The 12,551-nt window shown below is 36.8% G+C and overlaps 1 protein-coding gene across 2 annotated transcripts; it reads right to left on the minus strand.

The window, feature by feature from the left end:
* Window positions 1-6,300: 6,300 nt before the first annotated feature.
* On the minus strand, window positions 6,301-12,551 carry LOC132636664 (uncharacterized). Of its 2 annotated transcripts, none has more exons than XM_060353630.1 (11): window positions 12,302-12,551; window positions 10,952-11,197; window positions 9,712-9,921; window positions 9,420-9,503; window positions 9,227-9,313; window positions 8,966-9,061; window positions 8,789-8,842; window positions 7,725-8,608; window positions 7,587-7,635; window positions 7,456-7,495; window positions 6,301-6,675 (listed from the first exon to the last, which is right to left on the minus strand). In XM_060353630.1, the coding sequence occupies exons 2-11, from the start codon at window positions 11,183-11,185 to the stop codon at window positions 6,527-6,529; spliced, it is 1,887 nt and encodes a 628-aa protein (XP_060209613.1). In that variant the 5' UTR covers window positions 11,186-11,197; window positions 12,302-12,551; the 3' UTR covers window positions 6,301-6,526. The 2 variants fall into 2 exon arrangements, with proteins under 2 accessions (XP_060209613.1, XP_060209614.1); XM_060353631.1 differs by having other exon boundaries at window positions 9,420-9,500; window positions 12,302-12,549.

Genomic DNA, 12,551 nt, shown 5'->3' on the forward strand with positions numbered 1-12,551 from the left:
GAGGTGCAAAAAAACAAAAACAATGTCAAAACTGTTGTGAACTTGAAGTTCCCACATCGCTCGCACACGAGATTGTGTGCGTGCTTATAAGCAGGGCCTGAAGCCTTTACTTATATACGCGTTTGAAAACCGTGAGGGGCCAGAAGTTCCCAAAGCGGACAGTTTATACAAGTGAGCTATGGTGCCTGGTGGCCCTCCTCCTTCGTATACGCGTATGAAAACCGTGAGGAGCCTGAAGTCTCCAAAGCGGACAGTTTATACAAGTGAGCTATGGTGCCTGGTGGCCCTCCTCCTTCGTATACGCGTTTTAAAGCCGTGAGGTGCGCCAAAGCGGACAATATGTACAAGCAGTTTATAACAAAAACTTTTTTTTTTCAAAAACAATAATTTGGGGGGGGGGGGGGGGGGGGAGGGTGGGTTGGGGGTGCAAAAAACCAAAAAAAAATGTCAAAACTATTTTTTCAAAAAAAATATTTGGGGGGGGGGGGGGGGGGTAGGGTGGGGGTGGCGTGGGGGTTGGGGGTGCAAAAAAAATGTCAAAACTTTTTTTTTTCAAAAACAATATTTTTTTTTAGTATGTGTGTGTGGGGGGGAGGGGGTAGGGTGCGGGGTTTGCGTGGGGGTGGGGGTAGGGGTGTAGGGTGGGATGGGGGTTGGGGGTGCAAAAAAATGTCAAAATATTTTTTTCAAAAAAATAATTTTTTGTGGGGGAGGGGGTAGGGGTGGGGGTTGGGGTGCAAAAAACCAAAAAAAATGTCAATTTTTTTTTTGTTCAAAAAAAATAATTTTTTTGTGAAGGGTAGGGGGTGCAGGGTTTGGGTGGGGGTAGGGGTGCGGGGTAGATTGCGTGGTGGGGTGGGGTGGAAAAAACCAAAAAGCATGTCCAAAAAAAATATTTGGAGGGGAGGGGTAGGGTGCGTGGTGGGGTGGGGGGTAGTGGCGCTGGGTGGGGTGGGAGTAGGGTGCGGGGTGGGGTGGGGGTTGGGGGTGCAAAAAACTAAAAACATGTCAAAACTTTTTTTTTCAAAAGTATTAATTCTTTTTCGGGGTGGGTGGGGTAGGGGTGCGAGAGTAGGGGAGGGGTAGGGTGTGGGTGGGGTGGGGGTGCAAAAAAAAAGTCAACGTTTTTTTTTAAAAAAATATAACTTTTTTTTTTGGGGGGGAGGGCGAGGGGGGAGGGTGAGGGGTTTGGGTGGGGGTGCAAAAAACCAAAAATAATGTCAAAACTTTTTTTTCCAAAAAAAATTATTTTTGGGCGGGGGTGGGGGGAGGGATGGGGTGGTGGGTGGGGGTAGGTTGGGGGTGGGGTAGATGGGGGTGTTGGGTGTGGTTGGTGTTTGGTGGTTGGTGGAATGAACTTGTGAACTTGTTTTTTCTAATTTTATTAGGGAAGTCATTTTTCCCAATTTTAGGGAAAATGTTTTCCAAAAGAAAATATTTTTCAAAATTTTTGACCAAACGAACATTAGAAAATTGGAAAATATTTTTTGGAAAATGTTTTCCTCCGTACCGAACACACCCCTGTTCTTCTTGTTAAAGCCCAAGACCCGAAGTCCAATGTAGTGGCAGGCCAAGATCCAACGCAAGCCCAATTATCTCAAACATCAAAAGTGGAACCAACACTGCCGACATAAAAAGTATTAATAACAAACAAATAAACTTCAAACCCTAAATCAACATTATGTACATATTTTGTAAATTAGATAGCCGAACGGTAATTTTCCCTAATTTTAATGGCAAACAATATTCTGATCAATTTTTAAGGAACTACCAACATATAAACCAATAGATAAACCCTAAATCAGCATATAAACCAAAATCGAGAAAAAAAAACTAAAAAAAAAAAAAGGCACATGCAAGATGAGTAGAGAAGCAATTTAATTCAAGCAAACCTTCAAATTACAGTAAAACAAATAATGGGGAAGACAAAAGAGCAAAAAATAATATGATAACCGAAGCATAGGAAACAACAGGTAATCCTAAAACGGAAGAATGAGATAGTAGAAGAGTAATAGTAACATGGAAATTAGACTAAGTACTAACCTTCTATCCTAATCCTTGAAGAAATTCTGTGAAGTGAATTTGAAGAAATTTTAAACCCTAAATCAACCCCCGATTGTCCTTATCTGGGGGTGGTCTTTAATTTTTTTCCCCTCAAATTGCTGGTCTTTAATTTTTGCCCTCCGCCTAGTATCTTGAGGTTGTGAATTCGAATCCTAGCTCAATCAAAAAATAAATAAATCATAAGGTAAAGTTTCGTAGCAAAATTAGGTCTGTCTTAAGGCCAAACTTTTGCCCAAAATTAGGCCTTAAGGTAAACCTCTGTCTTAAGGCCTAAGACCAGCGTCTTTGAAGGACGATCCATGCCAAAAAATGCTCCTACAAGCGTGTGAAAAGCAAAACGAATACTAAAATTGGGCCAAAATTATACATGTGTATCTTTTAATGGGATGATAAAAAGAAAACTACCACTACATTTTCTTGCTTTAAAGTATCTGGTGTTCAATATTCATTACTCTGATTAATTCCAACTCATATAATAAAAAATTCATTGTGGTTTTTATCGCTCCCTACCAATCAAAGAGGATTCTATTCGGTGGATTCGAAATTGAGACATCTGATTAATAATGAAAGAATTTTATCATTCCACCGCACCCTTCAATGGTATTATAAGAGAAGTTAATGGTATTAAGCACCATTCCATGACACAAGGGGAGCTAGTGGCAAAGTAGAGACCATTAAACATTTCTGTTATGCATGGATACAAATAGAATAATTGGGTCCTATTTCAATGGTTGCAAATGTCATTCCTTAATTTCCTCAAAATCAGTTACAACTTTCTCCTTTTAAATTCCAACATCTTCCAACTTTGATAATCACCAAACACAAAGTAAATCAATCAAACTCCTTCCCCTAGCAAACAAAAATTTTAACAAAAGATGGACAGAAGATCAATTCTTGCATTTTCTGTCCTTACACTTATTGTTTGTTCTTCTCTCCTTGTTGAAGCCCAAGACCAAAATCCCAATGTAATGACAGGCCAAGATCCAACACAAGCCCAATTATCTCAAACATCAAAAGTGGAACCAGGGCCCAAGAAAGATGCAGGAGAAATAAACCATGAAGATGATGATGCTGGGGTTGATTCTCTAGACAGAAATTTCTATGAGAATGAAGAGTTTGGTCCAGAGGTCTTTGTTGCTGGTCATTAATTGATTGATTTAGTTTTAAAAAGTCACTGGCGAAATCAAGAATTTCGCTCAAGGTGTTCAAGATTTAATATATTTTATTTATAAAAAGTAAATCTTGAGCAATATTTTTCTTTTCTGTATAGTATAACTCTCCGATAAAGGGTGTTTGACTATCCAACCCTCAATCCATGTAGCTACGCTGCTGCAGTTAATCATCCCCTTTTCTTTTTTCTTTTCTTTTTATTTCTTTTTTAGCTGAATTATAGGAGAACCTATGGGTCTTTTTTGAATGGTAATGATGCTTGCCATTCTGTTTATGGTATCCTTGTATTCATATTATATCCTGGAAAGGAAAAAAAAAGGACAGAATATACGAATTTTTTAGTTCTGAGCCCAACAGAAAACAATGTTTTCTTAAGAAATTTAATCCCCTCACAACTGTCCAAGGTTTAGATGAATTCTTTCTATCATAGAACAGAACACTATTCTGCAATATTGATAATCAAAATTGCAGAACTTCAGCGAACTCAACAAACGCCAGTAAATTACACGACACTTACTTCTTTTTTTTTTTTTTTTGAAAAATGATGCACAAAAGAGGGGAAGAAGATGAATTTTCAGAGTATATTTCAGTGTCTGAAATTAGGCGAAGCCTTTAAAATTTTATAGCCAACTAACAAGTGCTATATTATATGTTCGTAAAGAAGATGTCTATTTATTTGGTCATGAATTTCCACTTTAAATTCAGACATGACCCTTTGAAAAAATTCTGCGAATTTAAATTAAAATTCCATGTGAAGTCTGAACGCAATCAAATCATTTGACCAAATCTGAATGCAAATCTGAATCCGAGTGATGACGACAAAGCGAGGGGAGACTCTTTTCTCAACTCTTTAAGAGTTAGAAAAAGTGCTTCTATATATAAGCACATGAATCTCCCTTTTCATTTCCAATGTTGTTTAAATTCTCACAATTTCCCATTTTCTACTACACCTCATCTTTAAAGTCCATCTTTAAAGAGGTCTTTAAAGCCCAACAACGTCCCACATGAATGGGGAATGACTATATTATGAAAACATGCATGAAACAGTGTGATTTAGAAGTAATGATTAATCGCATCTGGGTAAGTAGGTTTTTCTTTGAACTTTCCGTAGGGAACATATATCGGGTATACTTGGTCAACCTGTAGACTTGATTTTTTTGAACCGTCGAGCTTTGATATATATATATATATATATATATATATATATAGACAACATATGTCACATAATTAACTCTTAACCATTCATAGTTCTCATTGTTACGTTCGTTTCAGTCATGAACATCATCTGGTGTCATAAGTGGGTAGAGAACTGGGCTTACACTAATTCTTCTTAAAACGGTTTACACTTTACACTCACATAGGTGATTCCTAAACGTGTAACTCTTATATATAATGTTTGCTCATATCATGTCAAACTTAGAAATCATTAAAAAGTCGTAGCGCTTTATCCTTATTCTTAAACATTATCTTATCATAAGAATGGGTTGAGTTTAACGACGATGTTGAACCGTCATTCATAAATTCATTTGATCTCCTTGAATCTAGCTCTTGGATCTCCAATCGGCTAGTTAGAGTTACCATCGTGAGGACTTGTTCTCGGCCATAATCTCATTCCCTTTGATGATTTATCAACCAACTCTCAAGTTAGGCCTTTTGTAAGTGAATTCGACACATTATATTTTGACTTTACATAATCAATTATGGTAATTCCATTAGAGAGTAATTTTCTAAACGTATTACGTCTTCATATTGCTGCTTAACTATCAAAATGTATGCATATAGGTGCCACTAATTTAGGCCAAAATAAAATATATTCCAAGAAATTTTGTAGCCATTCTACTTCTTCACCGGCTTTATCTAAAGCAATAAACTCATATTCCATTGCAGAGTGAGCGATGCATATTTATTTAGATGATTTTCGAGATGCTACTCCTCCACCAATGATGAAAACTTATGCACAGGCGAATTTAACTGCAGATGATTCGGTGATCCAATTTGCATCATTGTATCCTTCAAGTACCGCGGGATATTTATTGTAATGCAAAGCATAGTGCTGGTTGTATTTTAAATACTCGAAAACTCATTTCATTGCCATCTAATGAGTTTGTTTGGAATTACTTGTGTAAAAACTCAATTTGCTTATTACACAAGCTATATCTAATCGTGTACAATTCATGATATACATCAAAGTTTTTAACACTTGAGTTCTTCAAGTACCATTTTAACATAATAAGTAAGATAATGGTAGACCTTGAGGTGTCCTATGAATTTTAATTCCTAAAATTAAATCCACAACTCCTAAATCTTTCATATTAAACTTGTTATCGAGCATACGTTTAGTAGTGTTTATGTCGGCAATGTCTTCATTCATTATTAACATATCATCAACATATAAACAAACAATGATTGTAATTTGGAGCGTTCTTAATGTAACCACATTGATCACACTCATTAATCTTAAACCCGTCTGCAAAGATCGTTTGGTCAAATTTCGCATGCCATTGTTTGGGTGCTTCTTTTAGTCCATAAAGTGACTTAACAAGTCAACACACCTTCTTTTCTTTTCCGAAAAGTACGAACCCTTCGATTTAATCCATGTGCATTTCTTCCACCAAATCTCCATTTAAGAAGACTATTTTCACATTCATTTGATGAATTTGAAGACCGTACACGACGGCCAACGGTATTAACACTCAAATGGATGTAATCCTCGTTACCGATGAGTAAGTGTCAAAATAATAAAATCTTCTCATTGTCTGGATCCCTTAACGATAAGTCTTACTTTATATTTGTCAACATGCCATCATCTTTCATTTTCCTCTTGAAAAATCCATTTGAAACCTAAAAGTTTATTTCTCAATTCCCGAGTACAATCACAGCTACGCAGAGTATATCTAAAGAAGATTCTAGACTAAAGAAATTTAGGGTATCTCAAAATTGGTTGCCGTAATTGTGTTAGATTTTACAAAATATGCACTACTTTTTGAAATATACAAGACACACTGCGCGGCATTTTTGACGAGCACAATCGACATAAGACTAATAACCGCATGTGAACAAGCTAACTAGAGAATCACCTCAACTTGCATTAAAAGTGCCTTATAATCTTATCAAACACAATTATTTGTATTGAACGTCCTATGAGTAAGAATGTATATACAAGGAAAAGGAAGATATCAGAATGTGGTATACAACATGGAAAACATGCCCAAATGCCTCTCACCATAAAGAATGTCTTCAGTTTGATTTTGTCACAAACAAATGCATCAATTTTACATATGGTACAAGTCCCCTAGGCAATGGAGGTTTCAAGGGAAGACTTGGCAAGCCACAATAATCCTGGATCATTCCTTTTGAGGACCAAATAAGTTTCCGTTCTACCAGTGTTATCGCTAACAGAGTCCTCACTAAATCCGATCACAGAGAGGATCTCCATTGCAGCTGCAACCACAAAAGCAAAATGATTAGTTACAGCTAAAGAAGCTCAGCAAGCAGAAAAATACACGAAGATGCGAATGGAAAGAAAATAAACACCTAATGATCAGAGAAGAATACAATTATGCGAGTACGAGTAATTTCACATCAAAAGATAAATCATGTGGGATAAATGATGTTGATACAACTCCTTTTTGTTGCATGGCCATGGGATCACCAAATATGTTTTGAATCTCCGCGCATAACAAGTACCATCACACAACAATTTCACCTAAATAGAATTTCAAATTGATAGCAAACCTAGCCTTGGTCAATTAAACTAGCTTGTATATCAACTTGAACCTTGACTAATTCTCCAAAGATCTTTTACGAAAATGTTAGGCACATGGAAAGACAATTGCAGTTCATGCCCTTAAACAGTAGGGATTGAGTGAAAATTCATGCTTCAGTAATTAACCAAGTAGTACATTGTTTTGCAAAATTGGTTGCTATCAGTAAAATTGGCAAACTGAAAGCGCCCAAAATTTCATGAAGTGTGATTTACAAGCGCCACCTGACAAAGAGTAGAAACTTTATTTAAGATGGAGTTCACAGATGTATATATCCAAGGAAGTTGGACCAAGGGAATCTCAGATGAAGAGAAAATTTACTGTGCTGGATTAGTAGCAATGTTGAATGCTATCTGAAGGCGACACAAAAGTCAGGGAATGGGGAAAGAGAACTGTCAAGGAATGAATTTTGCAGAAAGGAAATAAATTGCAACAGATCGAGTGGAAGATCAAGTACCTGGATAACTAACCACATCCCTCTGAATTAGAGGATTAGCCTGCAACATCCACCAAAAAATTGTGATGAACAAATTAAGATGAAATCTAGACAAAACTAAATCACCTAAGACCAATATATAAATCAGAGACCTTCCGCAGCTTCCTGAATTTCACTTCATCTGGGTGTTCAATTGCATTCCTACGAACAGTAGCATTGCCAACTTAGATCCAAAGCTCATGAATGATAAAAAATTCCAAATTTAAATTGCAGATTGAAGTTCAACTAACCTTATAATTTTCAATATAGTTTGCATAACTCTAGAGGCCTCCAATGGATTGGCTTGAGTTCTCAACACGTCTATTGCTTTCTGCAGTCGACTGCAAATAATGGCAACAGGATCTTGTATCCTCTGTAATTCCTGATCATCTGGATCAGGCTCATCAATCACTGTACTAGAGACTCCATCGGGTATTATATCCTTATCACTATTATATGGCTCAACCAGCTTGTTTCCTTCAGGAAAATCATCTCCATTGGTCTGTGTAAAAGATCCAGTCTCTTCCTCATTTACGTGGCCATTTTGACCGGCTGTTACTTTCTTTTCGATCCCCATAGCATGTTCATCCGGATCAGGTTCCGAAAAAACAGGACTTCCTGTATTGTGTTTTTCTGCGGAGCTATCATCTGGATCAGGTTCTTCACTTAAATTAGCTTCTAAAGGAGGGGAACGGCTTCTGATCTTATAATCATCAGAATTGAGCTCTATATGAGGCTCATGTTCCATGGGAGAGCCAGCCTCACAATCATCAGGATCAGGTTCAGATTTTCTTTGATTACCAGATGGGACATCAGCACTAAATACACCATTTCGTTGCTCCGAAGACTCTACTTTCACATCATTCAGTTGCTTTTCCAGTGAGTCACCAGCATTAGATGCCTGATGCATTTCAATTTCTTCTGAGTTGTTGGTGGATGCCTGTGCTAAACGGTTGTAGGCAGCCGCCACTGAAGATGCTCGAGCATTGAAAACTGAAGTTTGTCCTCCAAGCTTGTGTGATAAGCCAATGTGATTATCATTGTCTTCTTCGTCTTCATAGTGTTGCAAATTGTGACCACTCAAGGTATGGCCTGTTGATTTAGTCCAATCCAACTTAGCAGCTTCTTCAGTAAGCTGCAAGAAATATCTATCTTAATATCTTCAGCACATTCAACAAGAACATGCAGAGATAAGCAGGACTAATCTAGTTACGGGGCTCAATAAAAGACCATCCCAGTCTTTTGCTTAAACATTTGTTGAACTCCTCACCACTGAGGAAGCAAAGAGGAAAAAAGGAGACTACTAACTTTTTACCTGCTTAAGTAGACCATAGAAGTTGACATCATGTTCAGAATGTACCATGTGTGCCTGAAAATGGAAATAAATATAAGTTAGGGAACATGCGAATTTCTCCTGATAAAATTCACAGCACTAATTTAGCTTTTCAACTATTGTTTAAGTGGACAGACAGGGTGAGACAGGACCACCCACAAGTTCATGTAAGAGAGTCTTCTTGATGCTATCGTACTTCCTGAAACCCTTGAGGTCATCTGTACGAAGACGTAGTGATATCTCCTCTCCATGATTCTGAATGTGAAAAAAAGAAAATATATCATCTTAGAAAATCAATAGCTAACAGCCAAAGTGAAGGAACTACGATGATAAAGCATGAAATTCATGGGTTCAATATTAAGAACATGATTCTGTTCTGTATCTACTACTTTGGGGAAGAAAGAACTAGGGATTGCTCACCTTATTGAAACCAAGAATGCATTGAGGAGTAACACCAACATAGCCTTCTGGCGCCATCTCTGTCATGATACCCACACGCCAGCGGTGCTTTAAGAAGCCCAATGAAGTATAGTTTATACCACAGCTGATAGCACATATCAACACAGAATCCATACATAATTAAGCTGAGATATGAAAATCTTGCTAGGCTTACCTTATTCATGATTGCAACAATTCCTGGATCAGCAGCAAGCTTGTGCATTAGTTTTAAAGCTTTTGAAGCAGGAGGATTCAACTGCTACCAAGTGAAAACTACATAAATCAGTTGTCAAATAAACGTATCACTTCTTCCCCAGTCCCAGGCCCCAAAAGACGGGATATGTCAATATATTTTTGCAAGTAATCAACATATGTTAGAAACATAATTTACTCATTGGTCAGACTGCATTTTTAAGCTTCAATTGTAGAGAAAGATAGTGGTTACATTTTCCCAGAGTGAGATATACCTCTATACCAGGAAGGTGGAGTGTCCGAAAATCACAAAAGACATAAGACCCTTGTGGAAGTTTTAGTGAACTTTGAAGCCCATTTGAGTTTCTTTGTCTCAATCGCTTTTCCTCTTCATCAAAACCCACAATCCTGAGGTCTGCCTTTGCACTCTGTAGAATGTCATCTACTTCATCTTTGGGCACTCCCAACATCCTAATAGACTTCCCCTAAAACAGAAAACCATCAGGCGATTCCCATTTAAGCCAAAAAGAATTGTCTGGAAGGTTCAGCTTAACGAGTCACAGCCAAGTATGCTAAACAAGTTATTTAGGCTATTCAATGTTTGCAAATGCACGAACACCTAATACACTGTGCAAAAAAGTTAAAATAAAAAACACATTCACTCCCAGCAGTTGATTATGTCCACAAGCACAAGAATTATGGTATGCATTTTTCTGTCTGAATAGGTTTAATGCAACAGACATTCAAAGCCATAAGTTTGACATCTCGGCACATAGTCGTACAAGATTATATAGCATGATAAAGATTTCAAAAGAATTGATGTTTGAAATCACTGCAGCTTCAAACACACAGACACAACCTTTTACCCAAAAAAAAAAAAAAGTTAAGTCATTCAGAACCATGCCTTTATTCTTGCAATATTTCATAAAGAACTATGCACAAGCTCATATTGGCACAAACGAAATTAGGAATATAAAAGAAAGCATGTAATCACCACTCAGCTGTATAATGCAGTCCATTTTGTACAAAAGATTTATATCAAACAAGGAAACACTGACCACCAAACAGAATCCAATTTCATAAATTTTAGTTATCCGCTGAATATATTAGCTTTAACAAAGAAGTAAATGGAAGTATGCATTTCAGAATGTAAACACACTCAAAACTTTTAAAGCTGCTAAAATATATGTTTCCTACGATGTGCCTTCGGAAAACTAACTTACAGCTAGCAACTATTTCAAGTCAGATTTTGAAGGTGAATCCTAGTTCCAAGAGTGGGAAATGTTACATGATTTTTTTCAATATTCATCAAGCAAACTCTCTAAAAATGAAGTGTCATGTTGAGATGTTTTAGCAGAGCAGCAATAGCGTATAGATTTAAAAGGGCAAACAAATCTGTCAAATAAAGAGCTCGAGAATAAACTTTCAAAACACCTATTCAGAATTCAAGCAGATAGGCAGTTCAACAGAAATTTAGTATAATTCACGAACTAGAGCAGAAACTAATAAAAAAACCTCAAGAATGGATGCTCCTTCCAATTTTAGGCAGGAATGCTCTTTGGAGAAAGGATACAAAAGCCTTGAACTTTTATTAGTAGGCACAATGAGCCGCATTGTATCGTCTCTAACATTGGTGAGATTCAGCAATTCATCCCCCAGTGATTTGAGAGTAGCAGTTGGATCCATCTCGAGAGTAAACTTCTTCCCTCTCCATATAACAGATAATTGACATGTCTCCTGCTGCTGCATGGATTTCTTTATCTAATAATAGCATACAAGTACGCCAACATCAAACACATAAATTAGTCTTAAATAAGAGAACCACAAGTATCAACCAATTAGTTGGTCTTTTAAACTATTTTATCTATTAATAAATTGCATTCTGAGCCCGCTGGCACAAACAGTGTTCAAAATCATATCTATAGAAGCTAGAAGAAGGTTGCATTTCTTTTGGCATGTAAACTAAGTCTAGTCAGCTAAGGATAATCCTGAGGAATGAAGGTAAGTCCTGAGGATTTTTTTTTTTTTTTTGTCTTGTTAAACAAGCTATCTCTTTTGAGCCGAGGGTCTATCAAAAGCAACCTCTCTACCCCACAAAGGTAGACGTAAAGATCTGCATACATCCTACACTCCCCAGACTCCACTTGTAGGATGTTGTAAACAAGCTATATCTCTTTCAAACATCCATACACTACTATTCCTTTTGCCAATCCCATTAGCAAGCACCCTGAACACCAAATTGCTTTTTTTTTTTTTTTTTTCTATCTCTACTCTAGGAATTAGCCGATTGTTCTAGATATTCCTTCTTTAAACTTTATATATCAAAGATTAAATTGAAAAAAAAACACCTAAAAGATAATAGTATAGTTATCAATCATCATTAACTACAGCTCAATTTCAAACTAGTACTAGTTGAATCTGCTTATATTGAATCATCTGTATCCATTCCACTTTATTTTCAGTATACATATGATTCATCATAATCTAATATCCAATATTTTTATATTCCTCGTCAAACTAGCACAATTATCAAAACTCACATAGCCAGAGTTATCTACCAGAAAATAATTGCATAACTAAGTACTCCCTCGGTTCACTTTTACTTGTCACGCTTTCCGAAAGTCAAATTATATGCACTTTGACCAACGTTTCAAGATATGTTTATTTTTCTTATAGTTTTCGAACATCTCTTAAAAGCAAAACATGACAAGTAAAAGTGAGCTGAGAGAGTATTTTGTATCGAAAAAATGCGGAATTAATCGGGATAAATCTCCAAAGTCACAAAAATAGAGCAACCTTATTCCTAAAAATTACTTCAATAATTACAAACAGAAAATTTAAATAGAGAATTGAGAAAATTCTAACCTTTTTTTTTGTCTAGGGAGAGTGATGATGATCGGTGTGATCTAGGAGAATTATTAATTGCAAAATTCACAAAAAGAGGGCCAATTTTTCAAATTGGGGAAATCAAATGCAAGGGTGCGAAGAATAAGGGAGCGGTGCAGTTTAGAAATTTATGCAGAATGGATTTTAACGTGAGCGGTGGGTGTTCGACAGGCGTAAATTCACGCGCGAAAGTTCTAGAAGTTACTGCTTTGGCATACCTGCCAAAACA

The sequence above is a fragment of the Lycium barbarum genome, chromosome 4, assembly GCF_019175385.1.
Source record: "Lycium barbarum isolate Lr01 chromosome 4, ASM1917538v2, whole genome shotgun sequence".
NCBI classification, from domain to species: Eukaryota; Viridiplantae; Streptophyta; class Magnoliopsida; order Solanales; family Solanaceae; genus Lycium; species Lycium barbarum.